The following is a 22,301-nucleotide window of genomic DNA, read 5'->3' as shown; positions in this document are numbered from 1 at the left end:
AATCTCTTGGTTGGAACTGCAGCCTGGATGTTAACATTTGTAAGATGACTATAAGGAACCGTGATCATTTAGTCACTCTAGCTCAGTTTTGCCAAGTAAGTATAAAACCAGCTGTTTTATTGCAAGTTTACAAAAAAGATTAACTAATGAATATGCACACTGAACATTAAAGACCCATGGTGTTTTCAAAATTGGTAAGACTTTAACAATTAGTTTAAGAAAAGTATATTACTAGAAACAAAGTTGCAAAAATATGCTACACATGGAAATTTATAGCTCAGGAGGGGTCATTTCCCACATTTTTTCTATCACCTTCCAACAGCATTTTTGCCCAAACCACGTATGTGGCTTGCTTACACTTAAGCTACTATACCTTAAACCTTTCCCTGTTGCCCTTGGCTTGGTACCAAGGGGCCATGGCCACCCAGACTGCCAGTTTCTGAAGGGGCTGGGTGGCCCATGACCACCACAATGGCAGCAGTGAGGCGAGCGTGGTGGCCTCACAGGAGGCCATAGGCAGCCAAAGGTTGTCTGGTTATAATAGGCTGGTGTGCCTATTTTATAAATGTGTATTATTCATATATTTATATAGAATATAAATTAATTTATAGTCTATATAAATATATATAATATTTATAAAATATAGATAATTTATAATTATAAATTATAAAATTTATAGTTATAAAAAATAGGCTGGTGTGCGGCCTCACCCCAAGCGTCCCTGCACTGAGGGAAGGTGACAACATCCAGGGCCTGGCCTTGCCTCGCCTCAAGTGTCCCTGTGCTGAGGGAGGTTGGGAACAGCCAGGGCCCAGCCTTGCCCCCAGTGTCCCTGTGCTGAGGGAGGCTGGGAGCAGCCAGGGCCCGGCCTCAACCAAAGTGTCCCTGCGCTGAGGGAGGCTGGGAGCAGCCTCGCCCCGACCTCTACCCCGCCACCCGCCATAGCCACCCGGCGTCACAGCCCTTCCCATCGTGCCCCGCGCCGCAGACCCCTTGTTTCCCGTGATGCCCTGGGGAGGGGCGGGCCGTGCCCTTCCCGTGATGCTTCGCGCTGCCTGGTAGCCGCGCAGTTGGTAGGGCGGCCACTATGGCGGCGGCGCAGAAGGTTGGGGTCTTCCTCATCATCATTCTCCTCCTCCTCCTGCCGCCGCTGCGGGTAGCAGAGCCGAGCGCGGAGGCCGCAGGCAGCGTGGCGGGCCCCGCGGCGCCACCGGAGACGGGCCCTGCCGCCCGGGCGCGGCCCCGCAGCGCGCCGGCCCCGGTCACGGACGGTGGGTGCCCTGCGGGGCGGGGTCTGCTGGGCACCGGCGGCTTTTCCCGGAGCAAGGGAGGTCCTACTCGCCGCCTTCCTCTGGCCTTCGTGGGGCCCTTGGCCCCCGTATGGCTCCCGGGGCTGGGACAAGCCTGTACGGCAGCTGCCCGGCTTCTCCTCGGGGATTTACCGGGGCTGTGCGGCAGCACCCCCCTCCAGCCAAGGCTTGGAGCCTCCCTGGAAAGGCAGGCTCAGCAGCCCCTACACACACAGAGTCCCGTGGGTCGGCATGCCCACCCAGCACCCTGCTCTGAGCCCACAGGGCAGAGCCTGGCCTGGCTGAGGGGATCCAGACTCTCCCTGCGTGTGCTTGGAGAACTCCACTTACTGAGCAGATTGCCCCAAGACTCCTAGTTCAGCCCCAGCTACCTGGATATGTAGCAGTGCTATGGCAATATAATCACAGATTGTTGTTGTGCTGTCAGAAGGTGTTGCCCACTGTCTTCTGACTGGCAGGTGTTCTTTTATTTACCTTTTGATTTCCCAGCCTTGATGCCATCAGTTCAGCTTCTCTGCATTACTTGCCAAATTAAACATGTTCCAATGTGTACCTCCTTAGGGAAAAGCGACTTAAATCCCTGATTTCAGAGACATAACCTTGCAATCTAATCATCCATGTTTAAACTTGTCTTGTTTACAAGGTGAGCTAAGGATTCCCATGCTAAACCTCGTAACAGAACAGTCAGAACTTCAGAGATTCCAGGAAATACCTGGATACTGTTCAGATGGTCAGAGAACATGCAGGAGGCCGTAGAGAAATGGGCAACAATCAAGCTGAAACAAAAGAAGTGCTGTGCTATTTTAAAAAAATGAATGTTCTTTGAATGTCTTGCCTATGGAGCACTGGTTTTAATTTTCTTCCTTCTGTGCTGTTCTTAAGTCTGGATTTGTTACAGAGCTGCAACTTTCAAAAACAGTTTGGTAGAGTAATGCCTGTTCTTTGAATTTATAGCCTTGAAAACCTCCAAATGTTTTAAGAACTTGACAAATGTATTTTGTTGAGGCAGTTTACAGTATTGCTAGCAATTACTTTCTGTATCATTACAATATTCCACAGGATCTAAAGACAAAAAGCAATTTCAAAGGAGTCAACTATGGTTATGTTAGCACATCAGGAAAATATATTACTGGACCCTGGGACATGCTCAATACTTGTAAACATCTCTGCTCTAGCAAAATGTTTATTCCACCCCACCCCCCCCGCCCCCAAAGTTGAAACAAGCAGATAAGCATACCTTGTTTCTATCTCTCCTTTCCCCCCTCTGCAGGTCTTAGTATGTTTTTCACACCTTCAAAATTCTTAAGTTGCTTTTTTGATTTCACAGGGAACACACCATCAGATTTTAGTATACCCTTGGTTTTGTTACTGTGTTCCAAATAGATCTACTAAGTAGCAGAAAAGATGGCTTTTAAAAATTACTTGGAAAAAAGCACGTGACTTTGGATATAGACTTTTAACCATTGTCAAAAATAAGGCAAGGTGAAAAATGAAAGTGTTAGGGAACATGCTGTAATGTGTAAAGTTCCAATTCTAATTCTAATTTAAATCTCTCCTCCAGTTGCCAAGCTGTGTGTTTGTGATCTGTTGGTGGCACAGTGTGATGTAAATTGCTGCTGTGACCCTGATTGCAGTGCAGATGATTTCAGTCTCTTTACTACATGTTCAGTTCCTATTGTCACGTAAGTGGATAAATGGCGATATGAAATACAAAAATCTGATTTGCTGCATGCATTTGTAAGGGCTCTGTCCTCTCCTTTTACCAATTCCTAACTCCCCTGGCATCCTAACTCCCGCTTGCTCTTTCACCAGTCCTTCCTGCATTAGGCCTGTAAACCTTTGCCCCTAACCAGGCAGAACAACAAGTTGGCCTCCCATCCATTTTTCTTGCACTTATTCTTTCTTTCCTAAACTCCTGCTTCTTGCTTTTCTCCTGTTTCATTGCGCTGCTATGGGCACTTAGGGGGGGGAAGAATAATGCATCTTTAGACTTTCATCAATATAATGCAGTGTCTACATGTGAAGAAAACTGATACCATGGGACCATCTGGCCACCTCTGTAGGTCATCAGCAATTTATCAGTAACCTCTTTCATTATAATTTATTGTGTCAGCTAGAAACTTGATCAATTCAGGGCATAATGAGGTGTGAGCATTGTTCTGATCTTAGTTTTACAAGTCAGTGTCCAAACCTGCTGCCTCACTGCCAGTCAGTCATTTTACAAACAGTGAAATGTAACGTTATATCAATAAAGCAATGCCAGTAGTGGTTTACAGTTTATCTGAAAACATCTTCACCCAATTTTATCTTTTCAAAAAGGAGTTAAGAAAGCTCACTTCAAAATTGTAATGTAAAAAACTTCTCAGAACAGTAAGTACAGCTCTTCAACCCACCTTCTGCATAAATCATGCCAATCTGAACGCTGGCATTTATTCTTGGTGCTTTGAAATTTGAATTAGCAGTCATCCCAGACTGTGGTTTCTTATTGTTCTTGCATACAATGACTACTGCTACCCATGTATAGATATTTATATATATCAGAAAGGTCTAATCAACGCCTTCCTGAGTGACAGTTTAATTGTCTCAGGTGACTTTTCTGTCTCTGTCAGCTAGAAATGCATAAAATGAAGTTGCATTTCTTTCCCTAAGTTCTTTTGTGTAAAGTGTTCATTTTGCTTGAAAATCGATGGGATTTTCAATGACTGCAAGTATTGTGGATCTCATTATTTACATCTAGATTTATATACATTTGCATAATTGTGTTAGTTACTGAAAGGGTTTGACCAATCACAAGTAAGAGGCTATGCAGTCTCTGAAACAGCAGAAAAAGGGTGCTTGATTTATGATTTGATCCTACTAAAAAATGGTTCACCTCATGGAAAAGTTTAACTCCATGCTCAAGAAGTCATTTCTAAAAAAGTCATTTTGCTTCTTCAGTATCTGCCCTTGACTGCTTTAACCCTGCCTAAGCACCAGTTTCACAGTGATCATCATCTTGTATTTCTGGCATGTAGGACACAGCAGTGCTCTTCAGGGTACGAACTGGAACATTCATTGTGCAGCCTGCTGCAGGTCTGGGCTGTTGTTGGTGAACCCGTGGCACATCTACAAATACTTTTCCTAGATTCGATGGCTTATTTCACCTCCCTCTTTCTCAGTCTGCCATTTCTTTTACAGGTACCTCAAGTAGGACTTTTTCCTGCCCTCCCCCCAGGCAAATATTACTCCAATATTCACAAAACTGACCTTTTTTTCTGGTCTGCATGCCATCACGTTACTCTAAAGGTCATACTTCCCACTTGTGTTGTATAAATAAAAGTGCTTCTGAGCTGTGTATGGGCTGTGGCGCACCCTGCATTTGTGGTGTCTCGCACCATCTGGATCCCATCCAGCTTGTCATTTTAGTTCTAATATTACTACTGTCAGGTTCTTCCCTTCCCCTTGGTTTGTCTCTTACCTTTCTTCATGTTCCTGCTCACACTGTTTCCTCTCCTAGATAAAAAAATGGGAGAATTCTCTATTATTTATTACTAAGCACACAGTGTAAAACAATATAAGGAGGCACGATTGTTATACAAATTGTACAAAAAAGTGTAATCCCTTTCATGCTTTTTTTGATGCTGCCTCAATACATGAAAGGAACTTTAAATATGGTCAACACTAACTTCTAAGGGATCATTGATTTTGTTGTTATTATTATTGTTGTTTGCAGAGGTGACAGCCGTCTGTGTAGTCAGAAAGCTGCTGTATATTCACTTGATGTTGAAGCAAATCCACCAGAAAGGATATTTAAATTAATTGACCAAGTCAATCCCAGTGTCTTCTGCATTCATGCTACAAACTGTAAGTGGAGTTGTTGTCAACATTAAGTGTTGTGGTGTTGCTATTGTAAGGTACCAGAAACTAGAATTAGAAGTAACTAAACCTGTCAGAAAACTGGTTATTCTGTATGGTTACAGTCCTTGTGTTGTGATCCTTTCACTTGTGAAGCTATGGAGTTAAAACATCTCATATTCTAACTCAGTCTCTGTTGAAAAAAAATACTATTTTTTAGATTTTTTAAAGAATTTAGCATCCCAAATAAATTAGATCTAAACTTGTCTCATGGGAAATTGACTCCTTCCCAATCTGTTGCTGTAACTGTGTTGTAGTCACCAGTGGTAAAAATTCTTTATGCCCAGCTTTGAAGTGACCTGCAGGGAAATAAGAAGCGATCAGTACCATGTCCTCTTAAATTATGACACTGCAGTTGTCATCTGAATACTTAGCATGGACACTGTAGATATGAATTGACATGTCTTTGTTTTGAAACATATGCTGTTGAAACCATGATTTTGAAAGCAAGGGGCTTACCCTTTTCTTAAGTTTTAAGTTTGTGCTTTCATGCATCTGGCTGAAGTGATGAATTAAGATACTGCCTAAGCTTTCTCTTAAAGAAAAGAGAAAGCTTTCTCTTAAAGAAAAGCTGTGTTAGTATTTTTTTATCACTGAGTTTTTGACAACTCCAGAAGGAAAAATTGTTACTAAATACTGTTTCTGCATCTTTTATCCTAAAAGTCACCTCATTCTTCAAAATGTTTTGACAGATGAACAAGCACTTTCCTTCAGTTCCCCTGAAATGCCTACTTCTGAAAATTTTGATCAATTGCTTAAACGGTTTGGAAGTGCTGCTTTCAGTGCTGAGCTTGACAACTGGAATATGAACACAGACGCTCAAAATCCTTCTGATGTAAATGAAACTTACAGATATGAGGTAAATAGTTATCTGATTCAATTAGTATTAGATTGTTCTATTAGATTATTCCATAGAAGGACAAGTGAGCATTGTTTGCATCTGCTTTTGAAATGATGCGTTTTTTTCTGGAAAACACAAACTTTATTTTGGTCTTTAAATATAGAAATGTATAAGTAAGAACTGTAGCATTTTATATTAGCTTACTTAAAAAATGAACTAGTTTTTTAGGATCTTTGAAAAGTAAGTAGCTTTTTGCTATCATAAACATCAAGCTGTTAGCAGTGGCTTAAAAATTGATGCACAAAGACGGTATTGACAGATATTGTGGAAATAAATACCAATTTTATTCAGATTTATTGTTAATACAAATGCTCTAAAACTGAAACACCCTTATATACTTGAATATGTTGTTTTATTTGGCAGTATGGTGTTCCTATACAGACAGTGGATGCATTTCTAAGACTGCCTAGTCCGGTTGTCTCTTCTTGGTGCTCTGATGCAAATCCTGCAGGTTGGAAAATGCATTTGAATTCCAGTTTATTTGTTTTAGAGTATACTGCTCTGACTTGAGCATAATCAGGCAGTAAATTGGCACACACACAAATGTAAATTCACATAAAAGTTCGTGTCTTTCAAATAGCTTCTGTTTCTCTGGGGTGTTTTTAGACATAGATTGGAAGTTGTGTTGCATCTATATTAAACATTCAAAGTTAGATGTGTAATCCTTGAGAATCTTGTTAATGGGTTGTTTATCCAACAATAAAACATCCGATTTGGCATAATTGGTTTAATAAAATAGTACAAAGGTGTCACCATGAGCGAAGAGGGTATGACACAAAGCAAGACCTAAGCAGACAGCCTTTGTAAGATGTCCCTTTGGCTGCAGGCTTGAGCTCTATGTTATAACCTTTCACAAGGTTTCCTGAACATTGGTGGGGAGGTGGGGGGGGGAAGCAGCCAAACCCACACACCTGCATTTTCCAAACCTCACTGTTATTATTAAATATGGTATCATAAAAATCGTGATGATGACCATAGGAAAACTGAAGTCTCTGGTGAAAGAAAAAAATCTTATGAGATCTCAAAAATGAAGTAATAAATCTTCTAGCTTTTATTAAGCTTCTATTGTTAAGAAGTAATATTTTGTCTCATAGCATTTCTGGAGAACTTAAGTGTCATTCTATAGCTTATGTAACACCTTATCTGCAATAGTTATTATGTTTAATTTTACTTTTGCTTATACTTGAGGTTCTTATATTGTTTCTTATTTCTACTTTTCACAGTTAGACTTTACTTTCCTTCAGTAATACTTTGTGACTTTTTTTACAGGATTTTTAGTAAACCAGGCTACAAAATGCACTAGATCAGTAAGTGTGGAAAAATGTGACAACATTCAAGCAGTTAGCATGCTGTTCTACATCAGCTCCAGCATTTTAGCAGTAAGTATGGTTTGAAACAGTCATATAGCTGACCATTGATATTACATATCTTTTTGCATCTACAAAATTAAGTAACTTGTATTTATTAAAGGATATGGTGTTTTATTTGGATTTTTAAATTGTGGGTTGGGGAAAAACATCTCCCTGTGCAACAGACTTTTGTATAGAAAGCCTTTGGAAATGTTTTTGCTTCAAGCTTTGGTAACAGAAGCATTTACTGTTTTCTGCTTAGCCAACAAAAATAATACTCTGTAAGAGAGAAGTGTGTGTCACTGAGCTATCACTTACCACAGTGGCAGCACTTCTATGCTTTTGTGCATGTTCAAGCTTTTCCAAGAAGCTTGTTAACAGAGTGCATAAGAAGTCTGGGTTTTAAAGAGTTGGTAAACCTTTGTACTTAAAGAAGAACCTGTAAGGTTTAATCCTCTGCCTATCTATACCTTTCTTAGAAGCATCAGGTTTTAATAGTGAGGTGTTACACGCAAATGCTAAGATTTCCGTACACTCCTCAAAGAGCATGACCTTTTACCCCACTAAGAGCAAATTTGGTTTTATCCAGCCTACTACCAAATCCACTGTGGTTTTTTTCACAACTAAACATACTTTTTCATTCCTTTTTTAACTGGAGGATGTCTTAAATATAAATAAATCCTCTTTACAGATATTCAGGAAGACAAAGAAATCATGCATGCAAAATTGAAACTGAAATACATAGTACCTTAACCTGATGGCTTCTTTCAGAAGCTGAAGGTCATCAAGAAGCAGGATTCTCTCCACCATTAAAATGTTTTTAATTAATGTGATTATTTAAATTAGTTTCATTAGTACTCGCCCGTGAGTGACTGATTAAAGACCTCTTCCAGTCTCACAGATTCCAAAGCTATCAACATGAAAGGAAAGCCCACTAAGTAGTTCATTCTCACAGGTGGGATCATTTTCCTTGTCATTGAAACCTGCAAAGGGCTGCTCAGGAATATTAGCTTTTGATTGTCCTGCTGTGGAAGAGGTAGAGAAAACTGCCTCAGAAGGGTTTTGAGTGTTTCCATGTGCACCCAAAACTAGAGATCTTGGTAACTGCAGAACCAGAAAAGGTGTGCCTCAGGACAGGCTCCAAGCCGCTGAATGTTTTTGAATTAAAAGATTAATTCCCCTTTTTCACTAGAACAGTACATAACACGTTACCCACGTGCTGCTTGCCAGTTACAATGGCCTAGCTTAGGAGAGGTCAGCTTTCTGTTCAAAGTACATAGGACATTCAGGAAAGATCAGGTGCAAGAGCTGGAGAAGGCTGAATAGATAGATGCCAGAGGTTGTCTGTAGGAAGCTCCCTTTCCCAAAGGGAGCTCAGGATGGAATGTGACAATAGAAAAGTGCCTTGATACTGGGGTCAGGGTGGTCCTAGGGCAGAGCAGGGATCCCTTCCAGTGCAGTGGGTGGAGTTGGCAGCAAAAGATATGGTGAAATGTTAACCCAGGGAGGCTTGCTGGGAGCCCCCTGAGAGAGGACTGGTACACCAGTTCTTCCAGAGAATCCCATCATTATAAGCCCATACTGCCAGGCTGGGCAACTTGAGTGATACGAAGGTCTGGATAATTGTTGCAGTTAATCTCCGCTCTCTCCCCTGGCCTGTCCAGCAGATCCAAGGGGCATTGGGGACGCTTGGAAGCCTCTACGAAGATACTCATTGTGTGATGCTTTATGCCATGGGTAGCATGTACTGTGTAGCTGCCAAAGCAACATGCTGCTGCTTGTCCCTGCTTCCCTCCCTGGCTGGTGGGAAGATGAGTCAGTGGGAGGCAGCGGTGAGGCTGGAGTGCTGTCTGCCAGTGACTGACGCGATCAGTCACCCCAATCACAGATAAATAGAATTTGGGGAGCAGTGATCATTCCCTCTGCCTTAGTCAGAAACAGTATGCTTCTCTGAAGGGCGAGTCTAATCTTTACAAGCACTTCTCTTCATACAGCTAATTCTGATGGCTGAGCTGTACCTCAGGATGTTGATATAAACGTGTGTCAGTGTGTGACAGACTTTACCTGCATCACCTTCAGGTCTCCAGCTCATAGGAGTGTGTTCTCTGCTGTGACATTAGATGAGCAGACTGGTCTCTGTATCCCGTCATAATTCTGCAGAACTTGCTTCAGGGTCAGAATCCAGTTTTTGGTCCCTTCCCGAAGATTGTGGATTGAACACTCATTGGGAAGTCACAAAAATAAAACTTTTGACAAGATGGTGCTCTGTGTGAGTATGTTGCAGGCCTGATTGATGACCTTGGTCTGACATTTCTGCCTTCTCATGAAAATTGGATGGAACTTTTTCAGTGGGGCAGCTGTGCACGTGTGCATGGCCACATGCTGTATAACAAGGGTACTTGCTTCTTATTTGTTTTGAGACCTTGAAACTGTGAACTCAGTACTGTCAGAACAGGACAACAAAAGCTCTTCATTTCTTTGGGTACTAGCAGTCTGTCAGACTTTGAATAGTTAGAGGTGGTTTTGCACAGATCTGCAATAGGAACCATGTTCTCTGACGCCCTCAGTAGGTTAAACGCTACGATGCACTGTAACACTGATGCCATGCTGAGATGCCTTTTTCAGGCCACCTTTCTGATGCAAGTAAACTTTTCCGGTGTTTCTTCTTAGTTCTGAGTTGCAAATAGAGTGTCCAAGGGAAACACTAGATTCATCTACTACTTACTAAATGCGTTGTGTATTTATTTGGAATGTAATTGAAGCTACGCCTGATGGAAAACTGATGGAAATCAGTAAGAATCTGCAGTTACTGTTAGAGGAAGATAACTGGACTTTAAGATTTTGCCTACTAGCCACAAAGAGCAGCAGGTGTTTTCACACTACGTGGATACTGTGCTGTATATCCAATCACTTCCACAATGTAATGTTATTGGAATGATAAATAGGCAAAGCAAGTTGAGCCTTAACTGCTTTACTTGACTTCTACTTGTAATAGGTCATAACCTTTACTATTGTTTGAATTTGTGCTTTTCTTCTTCTCTAGGTGCCCAAATCAAGTCACATGGTAAGTATCTGTCTAACTTAGTTGGAAGAGCTGGGAGCAAAATTCTTAGTTATAGTCACTGGGAGTTTTTCACTGAGTTCATCAGAACAGGGACTTTATCCATAATCTTTCCAGTAAAAAAATGCTATTGTTTGCTGTTTGCTATCAGTAATGCTACGTAACAACTCCAAGATAATATGCTACCTGCACATGTTTATACTGCATACATTCCCCTCATATAAAACTCTCTCTCTGGAAATAACTGTCTAGTTACTTTAAAATTTAACCTTTTGTTGAACTTCAGCAATACATGTAACAATACATGTGACATAGTAGTTGTTCAGAGGATTATTGACTGCTGTTTCTGTGGGGCAGAACCCGGAAGGGTCACAAATATAATAATGCAGAAAAAGCCAGAAATAATTATACACAATATTCAGAAATGACATTGTTTTTTTCAGGTTAATATTACTGTCCAGTCCATAGTTGTCCAGTCTCTGAATGGAATGCGGACTTTACTTAATAGTAGCGATGCCCTCAGGCTCCCTATGATTTCAGATGAACTATGCATAAATATAGTTCACGGGGTACGTATGAGAGTTCTTTTCCTCCTCATGTGTGATGGAAAGCATGTATGCATCAAATCACTTCTGATTCACAAATTGCAAAGATGTGAGAAAGGCCTTGCACAGTTTCCATATACTGTGACAACTCCAAAGCAAACGTGACAGGAAAAACACTGACTTTGGGATAAAACAGAGTGTTTTGCAACAAAATAATAGCTATATGCAAGGTAACATGGAGACAGGATGAAACCCTTTGCTATGATTACTGTGTTTCTGTGACATAACAGAAAATAATAGCATGAGTTTAGAATCTGCATTATGCTTGGGAGAAGATGACTTCAGGCACAGTGATGGCAGAGACAAAGGCGTACATGGTGCACATCACCTCACCTTTTAATCTTAAGTAGATGAGCAGAAGAGATGTATCAAGAAGTCAGTTTTGAAGAGGCTCCAGCCTCCAGAGGATATAGTATATCTCTACTATGTAGTTAAATGTTTCTTAAGCAAGGAAGAAAGAAAACAACATTTGCATAATTTTAAATTCCTATTTTCTAGTTTCATACTCTTATGTATTTGCTCTAATTAATATCTAAAATGTTTAATTTTCAGGTGAGCTATCACATTACATACACAGACACAGGAGAAATAATAGAAGCAGCTGCTTCTTTTGTTTTGGGGGTAATTAACAAAGAAGTACTTTCAATACAGCAGAGCTTTGAAATCAGCTTTACTCAGGTAACTGCTAGAGATGTTACAGATGACTTGTTGAAAGACATTTAATTACAAAACTTATTAAACTTGAATTGGAACAATTGTTAGCAGTAAGGTAAAATATAACTTGCCCTGGATACACAAATGAGGCAGCATTTCAGAACCGGGCAGTAAAGGCCTCCAAAGTCTGTTTGTCATGTTTAGAAGACTCATCTTGTGACTCTGTACAACTGCATCCAGTGAAAGCAAAGCTTGCCCCAATGTTAGAAAACTGTTCCAATCTTACAAAGCAGCCTTACTACTGTCATTGTTCAAGGCGGTTAATAATCCTAAAGTAACAGAAATATTTCTGTGTTTCCCAGACGTTTCAGCACTGGATAAGAACTAATACTGTATGTTTGCACTGCAGGTCAATACAAAGCCAGTTCCCCTCAGTGGTAATCCTGGTTATGTTGTTGGACTGCCTATAAGAGCGGGCTTCCGGCCACAAGGATATCCTTTCCCTGTTGAAATGTTGTTTGCAGCACTTGTTCTGGTCCATCTTCACAAACAAATCTATAAAATATTATCGGTTCTTTACCAAAAGTAAAAGTGTGGTTTCTTGGCTATGTTTTAGAAGGAGCGAATGACTCAGTTCTGACTGCAGTCTCCTGGGATTTTTTAGTGAGATAGATTTAGATCTTCATTGTACACTGTAGTGCTCTTCACAATCTAAGAAGAGTCTTGAGCTATTACAGCATTTTCAGATATATTTTAAAGATATGATTAAGGATTCTTTCTTCATGATGTATATCAAGTATTGAATTTGCCTTTAACTGTGTGTTACATCTGGCATCATTCAGAACATGAACAAATATGGTCAACTTACCATTCTGCAAAGTACATCCCACCAGGACTGTCTGGCAGCACAGGGAGCCAGAATCCCAATATTATTTGGTTATAACATGATATCAGGCTGTAAGTTACGGTAAGAAGGTATTTCTTTTTTTGTTATTTATTTATTTAGTGTTTTTAATCCTCTGACAACCCTTTCCATTAGGATCTGTTCAGGTATACATCTGTAGGAGTATTGCGAGTGGAGCATTTAATTATAAAAAATGTCATTTAATTAACGATGGTCTTTCTCTTGAAAAGATTGTGTAAATTAGCAACTGTAGCCAGAAGGCTTGTACAGTGTATGAGAGCAAGGAGAAATTACTACTGTGCCAAATTGATGGATTTTGCTTTAACTTACCTTTTTTATTTTTTTTTTTCTTCCTGGAAGAATTACAGCAACTATGAAATGCCAGCCTTTGGCTCAAACCCTCCTAGATTTACTGAAGGGACAGAGCTTCCCTGAATATGTGGCCTCATTTGGAAATTCTCAAGCCCAGGATGTGCTCGACTGGGTGCCGATAACTCATCTCCACACCTCAGAACAGGTGAAAGTTACACCACTACCACCACCCCTTCACTCTTGCTGTCCTCCCTCCCAAGATCTGTACCTGTACTGCAGCATCAGCTTAGGCTTCTCAGACATACAGGGAAAATAAATGCAGAAACAAATTGGAGGGAAGTCCTCCTGGAATGTTCAGAAATGAGGAGTTTCATTCCTGCTGTAGAAGACGGGGTTTACTTTTAATGAAGCTGGTGCCCAGGCACCTCAGTTATGGATCAGGACAGCGTGTTAGGTACAAAATGAGTTCTAGCCACAGTTTAGAGTCTTGTTCTTCAGATGGGATGAAGCGCAATAAAGTAATAGATAAACAGATTAAATAGGTAACAGATAAAGTTAAATATAGTAAAGATAAAAAAATAAAAAAATAGGTAAGAAAGAAAAGATCAAGAGTGAAGCAACAGAATTAGAGTTTCTTCTTGGTGCTCTTATGCCAGATTAGAGTAAGAAAGCAAGAATCCTTTAAAGCACAGACACAGTATACTCAGGTGACCCAAACACTACATTTAGCCTTAGCATTTTCTGTACGAGTCCCTTTTCCTGCTGATGCAGCACAGTCCCTGCTGCTGGCAGTAGGCAGTGCTGCTTGGCAGTAGCTGAATGACAGCACCCCCTCAATGACAGCTTGTATATAGGTTTCTTGCATGCTTTTGCAACTGAACAGTGAATGATTTAGAAACTTCACAGTTCAAGAAGAAATACCTAAAAATATTTAAGATTGTAGGCTTCAAAATTCTGCCGTGGCAGAGTTAAGGATTTTCTACTATCCCAGTGATATTATTAAATAAGTCTTCCTCCTAAAAAGAGCCACCTCAGCACTATCACCAAGAGCCAAAGTCCTGCCTGAAGTGCAGTTACAGAGTCAGTTTGTCACCTGTGAAGGAACTGTAGGGACACCCCTGAGCCAAGGCTGCGAGCACCTGTGCTGCAGCACAGTCCAGGGCACAAGTATGGTGTAGTTGCTCTGGTAACCTCCTGGAGCAAGCTTTCTGGGGGCATTCTGCTAGTTTAATATGATGAATAATTAATGTGGTTGCTTCTTTATAAGTCAGACAGTGAGAGAATTTGTAACACTTTTCAGAGCTCATGCCAAATACCAGTATCGCTTGAAATAGAAGTGAAGTGGACTAAATATGGATCCCTAGTCAATCCACAAGCCAGAATAGTGAACGTTACAGCTACAATCACTACCACCACATTGAAGCAGGTATGTAATCATATTACAGGATTTAAGATAAAAAGAATGGCTTGACAGAGATGCAGTTAATCTCTTTAGATAAAGGTAGCACTTCATATTAGAGTGTATTACACCAAACAGTTTCTGTTCCAACTCAAACACAACAGTGGGCAGCTTGCCAAAACACACTTCAATAAAAATCTGTACATCACCCATGAAAAGAAACATGGAACTGCATATAAAGAAAACACCACTTTTTACAAATAACTGAAAATATTACCCAGGCCAAACAAAGGAATATACATGTGTCCTATAAAGAGAAGACTGAAGCTAATGACCATTTGTATTTTCATTGCAGCTTCCCTCAGGAAGGGAAAAGACTATTCCTATAACAAGTTCTGTTGTTTTCACTGATATTTCTTCACCTGCAGAGCCAGGCTATAAAGCTTGGCCCACCATTAATGTCAAGTTACCCTTTGATTTTTTCTTTCCATTTGTCTAAGGTAAGTATGCATTAAAAAAGAAGCTATATTTCTGCCTTTTAGTCCATTTCCTAAAGCAGTGAGATTTATCTAGTCACTGTGATCGGCCATCAGTTTAAGTTGTAGATGCACTGGGTTAAAATTGGCCAAGAGAGAAGGGGTGAGCCCTTGTGAGGGTTCTCAGAAGCTTTAGGGCAGACACACACACTCCTAAACACACATAAAGTGGAAAGTTCCCAATTATACCTCTCCCAAGAGGAAAAAAGGTTACAGTATGAACTAGATGGTAGCTCTGGCTGGCCAGTCAGCACAGGTACAGCCACCAGCCTCCCATGGATGCTCGGAAGCAGCGCTACTCTGAGCTACCTGCCTAGCAGTGTGGAGGCAGGGGGGGAAGGGAAGAGCACAGGGACACAGTACAGCTCCAAAGGAAAGTAGGCTTCGTTATCTGTGAACAGCGGAGCTAAACTGTTAATTAAAGTAATCGTGCTATTAAATAAGGCCTCTGCTTTCTCTATTTTTGTAGATGAATAAACTAGCTTTTTTTTCAAGCCATTCGTTAATTACTTTTCTTTAAAAATCCAGTTAAGTTAAACTTTCAGAAAAGTTCAATGACCCTTCCAGCTGACTGTGGCTGAAATCAATTGGAGACACCTACTACAGTCAACACCTTTCAAAATTCCCACTTACTGAATCTCACTCTTCAGCTGTAAAATAGTCTATCCACAGGGACCTTCCAATACCTGGAAAAGTTCCCATTGTGTCAGACACCACCCTGGTTCTTTTAGTACAGAATTTCTAATGGCTTTTCTGGAGTCTTAACTGTCCCCAGCAGTCCACTCACCTGCATCTGTTCTTACATATTCTATTTCTTTCATTGTATTGATTTATGAGCTGTGGAAACAAAAATTTCATAGCCCAGTGGGCTGCAAATGAACACTTAAAATGGAAGAGATGAGAGAAAGCAGTATCAGAACTCGAATCTGCTGCTGAGAACAAGGCATTGTTTGACGTAAGATGGCACATGTTTGCCTCTATTTTGGTGCCGACTCAATTGTCAACTAAAGGAGTGGTATGTTGGTATTTTTGAAGTGAATGTTATATAAATAAAAGTGGCACAAGCAGCAACAGAAATGAGGAAACTACCAACAATATGAAAAGAATGGTTGGCAAAGAAGAGATTTACTAATGATGAACAGTCAACTTGTGGAGAAGAAATGACCTTTTTGGCCTGAGTTCTTCTCATTTGAACTGCAAGTTTCTACAGGGTGTTGCAAACAAAGAACATTATCATAGAAAAATGAAATTATTTAAAATAAGTGGTACTTTTGTGGATGTATAGCTTGCAAAAGTGTGTCTTTATTAAATTATTTTGCGTGACTGTACAGCTGTACAAGAAAGGTCTTGTGAGATCAATGTTTACAGGGAGTATGCATGATTAATTTTCCAATAAAACTATTTTTGCAATCCCAAGATCTAATCAAAGTGTGGTCAAATAGAAAATGTTTATAGACAACACTATACAAGAGAAAGCAAAGAGACAGGAAAACCTTTCAGGTCAAACTGATAGATTTCAACACTGCACTCTCCAGGGCAAACTTCCCACCTTGGAAAACCGGCCTCCTATTTTGGCTCACTGATGAGTCCATGCTGCTTTAATATATTGTTAAGCCTCTCAATTTCTTGTTCCTGTAGGAGACAAAAGTCAAATCATTAATATAGCTCTTACCTTAAAATACTTTCCCAGGTTCTCACAGATCTTCCCGCTGCTGTAATCTATCTCATGCTGCAGTAAAACAGGACAACCTGGCTAAAGTAGGACAGAGGTAGCTGTCGTTCCTTGGCAAGAGAGGCAGCTAAGGGAAGCGCAGGCAGGAGCAGCAGGGCTTGTGGTTCCTCAGCCCAGCTTACCCCACAACTTTCTGATGAGGAAACCAAGCCGGCAGTGGCAACCTTGCAAAAGGGATCCCAGGCCAGCTTGTCCTGGGGGGCAGCCAGCAGGTAAACCTTGTTTAAATTACAAGTGTTTTCTTACCTTTTCTACACAGCTGTGTTCCAGTTGTTCAACCTTTGTCGCAAGTTTCAGGTTTGCTTGCTTTAGCTTGGACACTTGTTGTTCAGAGCGGGTCTTTACCGATAAAATGATTCCTGTGAAACAATTCACAGTGGATTCGTTTTACAATGCAAGACAGCCACGAGCAGGAGGTTAACAGTACACAGGCTCTGTATTTGAGCAGTTAAACGTGTTCCTCTTGAGCTCTGGTTCTGTCCTCTTCCACCACCCTTCCCAAGTGCTTTTCTTAATGAGGAGGGTTTTAAATTAGCCACCCCAGGGATCTGGATACCAATACTCTGCTGAGAAGAGGCAGTCTGGCTTCGGAGCTGAATTAATCAGTCAGACCGTCATTCAAATCCTGAATTTGAATTCACTCCCTTGGCAGAGCCTGGGGGTGGTGTAAGGGTGTAACCAGCCACTTTGTTGTCACAAGGGGCTGTGTTTTAACCAGTTTCATGTAGTCGGGAGCCTTGCTCTTAACAGCAGGCACAGGGCTCGTCCACCCCCATGGCCGATCGCTCCGGCCCGGTGGAACAGGACAGGGCACATCATCTGGTCCGTAAGGCTTAGGCTTTACCTCGTGCAGCTGCAGCAAGGGCACGCAGTGTCTCCTTACAGCAGAGGTGTCACTTCTCCACTGAAATATTGTTAGGTTATTATATGTGAACCCAGCACTCACAGTAAAGGCTTTTTTTTTCCCCCGCACTGTTTTTTTTGGGGTTTTTTTTGTGTGTGTAGCTTGACAAGAGCATCGAGAACATCACGTTCTTCCTACCCAACAGAGCTCTGCTCCAGCTGCCGACAGAATGATGTGCACAAAGGCAGGCACTGATGCGTGCCTGTGCTTCTAGCACTGCAGGCAGCAGCCTTGGGGTTTGGGGGTTCATTTCTCTGGAGACAAAGCAGCGATGCTGCTTATTTGCATTGATAACATCAGGCGGTCCCCACCTGCCTGAAACCCGGTCCCTATCAATCAACAGTGACGGAAGGCAGTGAACCGTGCCTCAGTGAGACACAATACCCGCGGCTTGGGGCAGCGTTTCTTTGTCCCCTTTGTCGTTGTTTGGTGAAAAGCTTAGGGGGAAAACCAGGAGCACCCAGGAATAAGGAGATTTACTTGTAAAAGCAAAACTGGTTTTCTGCTGTACAGCACTGAAGTTCCCGTGGCTCACGCAGCTGCACATGAATCCAGTTTCTCTCTGACTTTCACTCCGAACTAGAGAGCCACAAGCTGCTCTCGTATCTTCCCTCTTCCTGGCCACTGCTGCCATCAAAATGGCAGCCAGGGGCTGCAGGTGATGGACATGGTCCCAGCTATCCTTTCCTTTTATCCCAACTAACAAGACATGGAGCTGCATCAAGCACAGAGCACCCACCAAAACTGCAGGATATCCACCAAAATTGGGGATAATCTCATTGCCACATTTTTTTCAATTCCAAAATTCTTTCCCCAAGAAGGAAGAAAATGTTTCCAGCTACGCTTTCTTCAGAAGTGTCTGAATTTACAACCATTTGCAACAGCTACAATTACCACAGCAGTCAGTGAAGACTGACTTGGGGACATTCTGTATTCCTCTTTTTATAGCAAACCCTTTGAATTCAAGCAAGAAAGATCCAGAGTGAGATCATGACATCCTCTGCAGCATCCCTGGAGGAGATGATGGAGTCACAGCAGAATATCAGAGCAGTAAAACCTACTCTGCTATAGAAGTAGATTCAGGAAGGCAGATTTTTACTCTGTTCCCCTGTTAAAACATTGTCTAAAGGATCCTCCAATGCAAACTTCAGATGGGAGCCATCTCCCTCCAGGAGAGAGGGATGCAAGAACAGATTATGGGTTGTTTTTAGGGGAACATGCCTGATACTGCTGTGCTAAAGCTGGGCATCTCCACTAGCCCGGGCCAGCTACCATGCCCCCATCACCCACGCATTATACCAGCACAAGCAGCAGATTATTGCTGCTCCAAAGAAATTACAGCCTAATTAAGGCCACACTCCAGCAATGAAAACCGCATGGGTGAAACTCCATGTTCACTGGAAGAGCAAGACCCTGGGGTCTCACAGTTGGCTTTGAGAAGGGGACAAAGACACGATCCCAGATAATTCAGGCAAGGTCAGTGAATCCAGCCCATGCACCAGGGAGAGCTCCTGACTGGCCATGCACACCTACCATTGATAATCCTGGCCACCCGCCACAGCCGCAGGAGTATCAGGAGCCCGACAGCTTCAAACTCATGCTCCCGGAAAATGAGGACAACGTCGAGGATGAATGACACGACGACGACGATCCCGTCCAGCACTTCAAACTTGTGGTGGAAGAACTCCCAGCGGTAGACAAAGACTTTAAACCCCACCTCAACCAGGAAGATGGTTAAAATGGAAAGGGAGAGGTAATGGAAAACCTGGAAAAAGACAGTGCAAGTTTAGGGCCAGGGAACCCTCCTGTGTGCACATGAGCAGGGCAGGGCTGGAGAACCTCCACCGCTCAAGGGCATGTCGGATTTGGCTCTACAGGGATTATCCTGCTCTGAAGGACAAGCAAAGCAAGCGTGTGGCAGCCAGCGGCTTCAGGTAAGCCAGATCACGAGGGGTGAAGACAACCAGGAGAAGCGTGGAGAACATGATTCAGCTCTGCCACAGCCCAAGGAAACACCAAGCTGCTGCACAGCCTGGCACGAGCCAGGCCAGGCTGGCCCCCCATGCTGCGGGGCTGTCACACAAGTCCCTGCAAGACCTTCGTATGCCTGCAAGTGCCAGCGCGGCAAGGCTGAAGGTCCAGGTCCTGCCTTGCCCAGTCATCCTACCCAGCAGGCTTTGAACCACCAGAGAGGGAAATCACACTTTGTGTTGACATTTCTCTGCATTTTACCTTTGGGGTTATATTATATTTGTCCGGATGGATGATTTTCAGGTCCATAAGCAATTCCCCCAGAACCAACAAGGCATCCAGGATGACCAAGCAAACAACCAGGATCTGTCAGAGAGAAGAACCAACATGAACACCCTCCCAGCACAGACAGATCAGCAAGAGGAGCCGATGTGACCTTCAGCTAAATGTGCCCCAATGCCCTGCACCCCCAGTTCAGCTGGTTTTATTTCATGGAGCTTTCTGTTGCTCCCATCCAGGACTCCCACCCCCGCAGCCCCTGGTTAGTGGGTTATTTCTGCAAAGTCTCACCCACACGAAACCGCCTGGCTCCCCACCAAACCCAGCCACTTCCCACCGCTTGGCATGGGGGGGTCTTCTGGAGTGCACATGCCTCTGCTGGTGCCGCAAGAAGCGTGCACCGAGCCTTGTCGCCGCTCAGGAAACATCTGCACCTGCTGCCGATCGGCTTGTTTCTGACAGGACAGCTCAGCTCGTGAGCTTGGTGCTGCTCCCAGCCCGCCTTCAGCTCCATCCCACATCAGCTTGGCTGTCACAGGCGCTTTTGGCCAAATCTCACTCCCATCTCCCTTTAGCCTGGGTTCATTCTGCCTCACCTGAAACCTGTGGGAACTGAAGAGCTTTTTCATCATGTCCTGGAAGGAGATGCGGCTCCTGGTGGGCTCCAGCTTGATCTCCGAATCTGGCTGCTTCTCCCCATTCTCCCCAGCCACCTCCTCCTCCTCCTCCCATTTCTGATAGTCATTGCTCCACTGCACGGGGTCATCGCCCACCACTGTGAAGTGCTTCAGGTACCTGGACATGACTCTGGATCAAGCTGGCATCACCTTGCCAACGTCTGCAGGACAAGAGCAAAGTGTCACCACTCCTCTGCAGGCTGACCAAAAATGCCAAATCTCCCTCGGTCCCCCGCAGCAAGCGTGACAGTGACGCTTCGTTCAGATGAGACGGCCAGTGTGGATGGGCCCTGCTGACGGGAAATTGCTTAATGGTGGTGCTGCTTGTTTTACATCACCTCCCACGGTGTGGTGTGACAAGGAGCCCCCACCAGCCTCCTCGGTGCTGTCTGCACCCTGTGGTGCTGCTCTAAAAGGAGGAACTTCCTCGCGAGGTATTTCCAAACATCTCAAAACAAAGCATCGATTACAGGAGAAAAAAAACACACCAGCCCTTATCTCGCATCTCGTGATGTGAGAGGAGGCAGCTGCTGATTTCTGTTGGAAAGAGCCATTGTGTTTCCGGACACATGGAAAAAGCTGTTAGACACTGATCGATGGAGGTTGTATTGGGCAAAAGCTGGAAGCAGGTGATGCCCTCCCCTTTGTCCCTCATCCCCTCCACGCTGGGGCAGGCTGCTTTTGGTGGGTTTGAGATGAACCCTCCGCTGCGCTCCCAGCGCTGCCCTGTCCCTGCAGGTGGCTGCAGCTGCAGCCCAGCTGCCCCCAGGCTAACGGGCACCCTCGCCCTCCAGCCAGGCCACCAAGCTGAAGAGCAGCCACCATTTCCCTTCGTTAACATCAGCGGCCCCCCTTATTTCAGCCTCTGCAGGCTAACCAAGCAGGTGATGCCTGCACCCAGCCTGGCCGGCGGGCGATGCTGTCCTCCCCCATCCCCTCCTTGTGTCCCCTAGAGCTGACCTCACCCTTGGCCATCCTGTCCCATCCCCGCAGGCACCCAGCGAGGGCCAGGAGCCATCCCAAACCTGCAGATGATCCCAGTTGAAGCTCGGCACGGAGAACAGTGGCAGGAGGGGCTCCATCTGCACCCTTGCAGCCCCACCAGCTTGCTCTTCCTCTCTGGGCAACCTGGCCAGACTCCCTGGCCGCCAACCCTGCCGAGAACCGCTCTGGCCACCGGCGGCCACGTCCCCATCCCATCCCGGCTGTCTGTGCATCCGTCCTTGGCCAAAGCCACCCGGGGAGCTCAGCACAGCTCTTGGCCCGCTGGAGCTGCCGTGGGCCTGGCCGGAGGGCTCCTTGGCCGCGGGGTGCTGGGGGGCCACGCTGGGACCCGCTCCGGTGGCTACTGGAGGGGACATGGACCTCGTCGGGGATGGAGATAGCCCCCCGCTGGGGCACAGCGCCAGCACCTTCCCCCCGCCGCTCCCGGGCGCCGAGCGGAGCCCCCGGAGCGCCGCCCCCTCCGTGTGCAGCCCCCCGGCCGCAGCGGGACGGGCCCGGGGCTCGCTGGCGCCCGCAGCCGCCGCCGGGGGATGGGGCTGCCCGGCCTCCCCGCACCCGGGCGGGACCCCCGAGGGGAAGGACGTGGCGCGCCCCCCCTCCCCCGGGCCGGCGCTCACCGGGCCAAGCCACCTTCCCCCCCGCCCCGGGCCCCGGTACCCGGTACCGTGCGCGTCCCGGCTGCGCCTGCCGCCCTGCGCCTGCCCCGGTGCTGCAGGGCCGCCCCCGGCCCGGCCCGGCCCCGCCTCCCCCGGCCCCGCCGCGCCCGGATAGCTCCGGGGGGGTCTCGCAGCCCCAGCCCCCGGGGGGT

The 22,301-nt window shown here is 44.5% G+C and overlaps 2 protein-coding genes and 1 long non-coding RNA gene across 11 annotated transcripts in view; 1 reads left to right on the top strand and 2 right to left on the bottom strand.

Moving 5' to 3' along the window:
• Positions 1–4,803, bottom strand: part of LOC114015184 (uncharacterized) — a 10,832-nt gene extending 6,029 nt beyond the window's left edge. For 3 of the 4 annotated variants that reach the window (XR_008732131.1, XR_003558961.2, XR_008732133.1), the window contains exon 1: positions 711–842. This is a non-coding gene — a long non-coding RNA (uncharacterized LOC114015184). Of the gene's footprint in view, positions 1–710; positions 843–4,767 lie in introns of those variants that run through there. The other variant, XR_008732132.1, reaches the window with a different exon arrangement.
• On the top strand, positions 1,076–16,897 carry TCTN1 (tectonic family member 1). Of its 4 annotated transcripts, none has more exons than XM_055709581.1 (15): positions 1,076–1,271; positions 2,872–2,992; positions 5,023–5,153; positions 5,897–6,063; positions 6,469–6,556; positions 7,375–7,484; positions 10,498–10,518; positions 10,959–11,084; positions 11,673–11,798; positions 12,184–12,268; positions 12,603–12,741; positions 13,039–13,195; positions 14,291–14,416; positions 14,745–14,889; positions 16,616–16,897. In XM_055709581.1, the coding sequence occupies exons 1-14, from the start codon at positions 1,088–1,090 to the stop codon at positions 14,886–14,888; spliced, it is 1,725 nt and encodes a 574-aa protein (XP_055565556.1). In that variant the 5' UTR covers positions 1,076–1,087; the 3' UTR covers position 14,889; positions 16,616–16,897. The 4 variants fall into 4 exon arrangements, with proteins under 4 accessions (XP_055565556.1, XP_055565546.1, XP_055565540.1 ...); XM_055709571.1 differs by lacking the exon at positions 16,616–16,897 and adding an exon at positions 15,454–16,253; XM_055709565.1 differs by lacking the exon at positions 16,616–16,897 and adding an exon at positions 15,395–16,253.
• Positions 16,206–22,301, bottom strand: HVCN1 (hydrogen voltage gated channel 1). 3 transcript variants are annotated; one of them, XM_055709597.1, is made up of 6 exons: positions 22,158–22,301; positions 20,408–20,649; positions 19,794–19,898; positions 19,095–19,326; positions 16,904–17,016; positions 16,206–16,557 (listed from the first exon to the last, which is right to left on the bottom strand). In XM_055709597.1, exons 2-6 carry the CDS (start codon positions 20,612–20,614, stop codon positions 16,492–16,494), a joined length of 723 nt encoding a protein of 240 aa, XP_055565572.1. In that variant the 5' UTR covers positions 20,615–20,649; positions 22,158–22,301; the 3' UTR covers positions 16,206–16,491. The 3 variants fall into 3 exon arrangements, with proteins under 3 accessions (XP_055565572.1, XP_027657223.1, XP_005436546.1); XM_027801422.2 differs by lacking the exon at positions 22,158–22,301 and adding an exon at positions 21,514–22,078; XM_005436489.4 differs by lacking the exon at positions 22,158–22,301 and having other exon boundaries at positions 20,408–21,411.

Source organism: Falco cherrug, chromosome 1 (assembly GCF_023634085.1).
Source record: "Falco cherrug isolate bFalChe1 chromosome 1, bFalChe1.pri, whole genome shotgun sequence".
In the NCBI taxonomy this organism is placed as follows: domain Eukaryota; kingdom Metazoa; phylum Chordata; class Aves; order Falconiformes; family Falconidae; genus Falco; species Falco cherrug.
Note: the sequence above shows the minus strand (reverse complement) of the source record. Positions and strands in the feature narration are given on the sequence as shown.

What these genes read in the sequence shown, in the direction of transcription:
- TCTN1 (XM_055709581.1), top strand. Translation starts at nt 1,088, where the DNA reads ATGGCGGCGGCGCAGAAGGTTGGGGTCTTCCTCATCATCATTCTCCTC. An exon ending in CTCTGATGCAAATCCTGCAG is followed by an intron (nt 6,557 to 7,374) that starts GTTGGAAAATGC and finishes CTTTTTTTACAG; the next exon opens with GATTTTTAGTAAACCAGGCT. An exon ending in TGCCCAAATCAAGTCACATG is followed by an intron (nt 10,519 to 10,958) that starts GTAAGTATCTGT and finishes TGTTTTTTTCAG; the next exon opens with GTTAATATTACTGTCCAGTC.
- HVCN1 (XM_055709597.1), bottom strand. Translation starts at nt 20,614, where the DNA reads ATGTCCAGGTACCTGAAGCACTTCACAGTGGTGGGCGATGACCCCGTG. An exon ending in TCAGTTCCCACAGGTTTCAG is followed by an intron (nt 19,899 to 20,407) that starts GTGAGGCAGAAT and finishes TCTCTCTGACAG; the next exon opens with ATCCTGGTTGTTTGCTTGGT. An exon ending in GGTGGCCAGGATTATCAATG is followed by an intron (nt 17,017 to 19,094) that starts GTAGGTGTGCAT and finishes ATTGTTTCACAG; the next exon opens with GAATCATTTTATCGGTAAAG.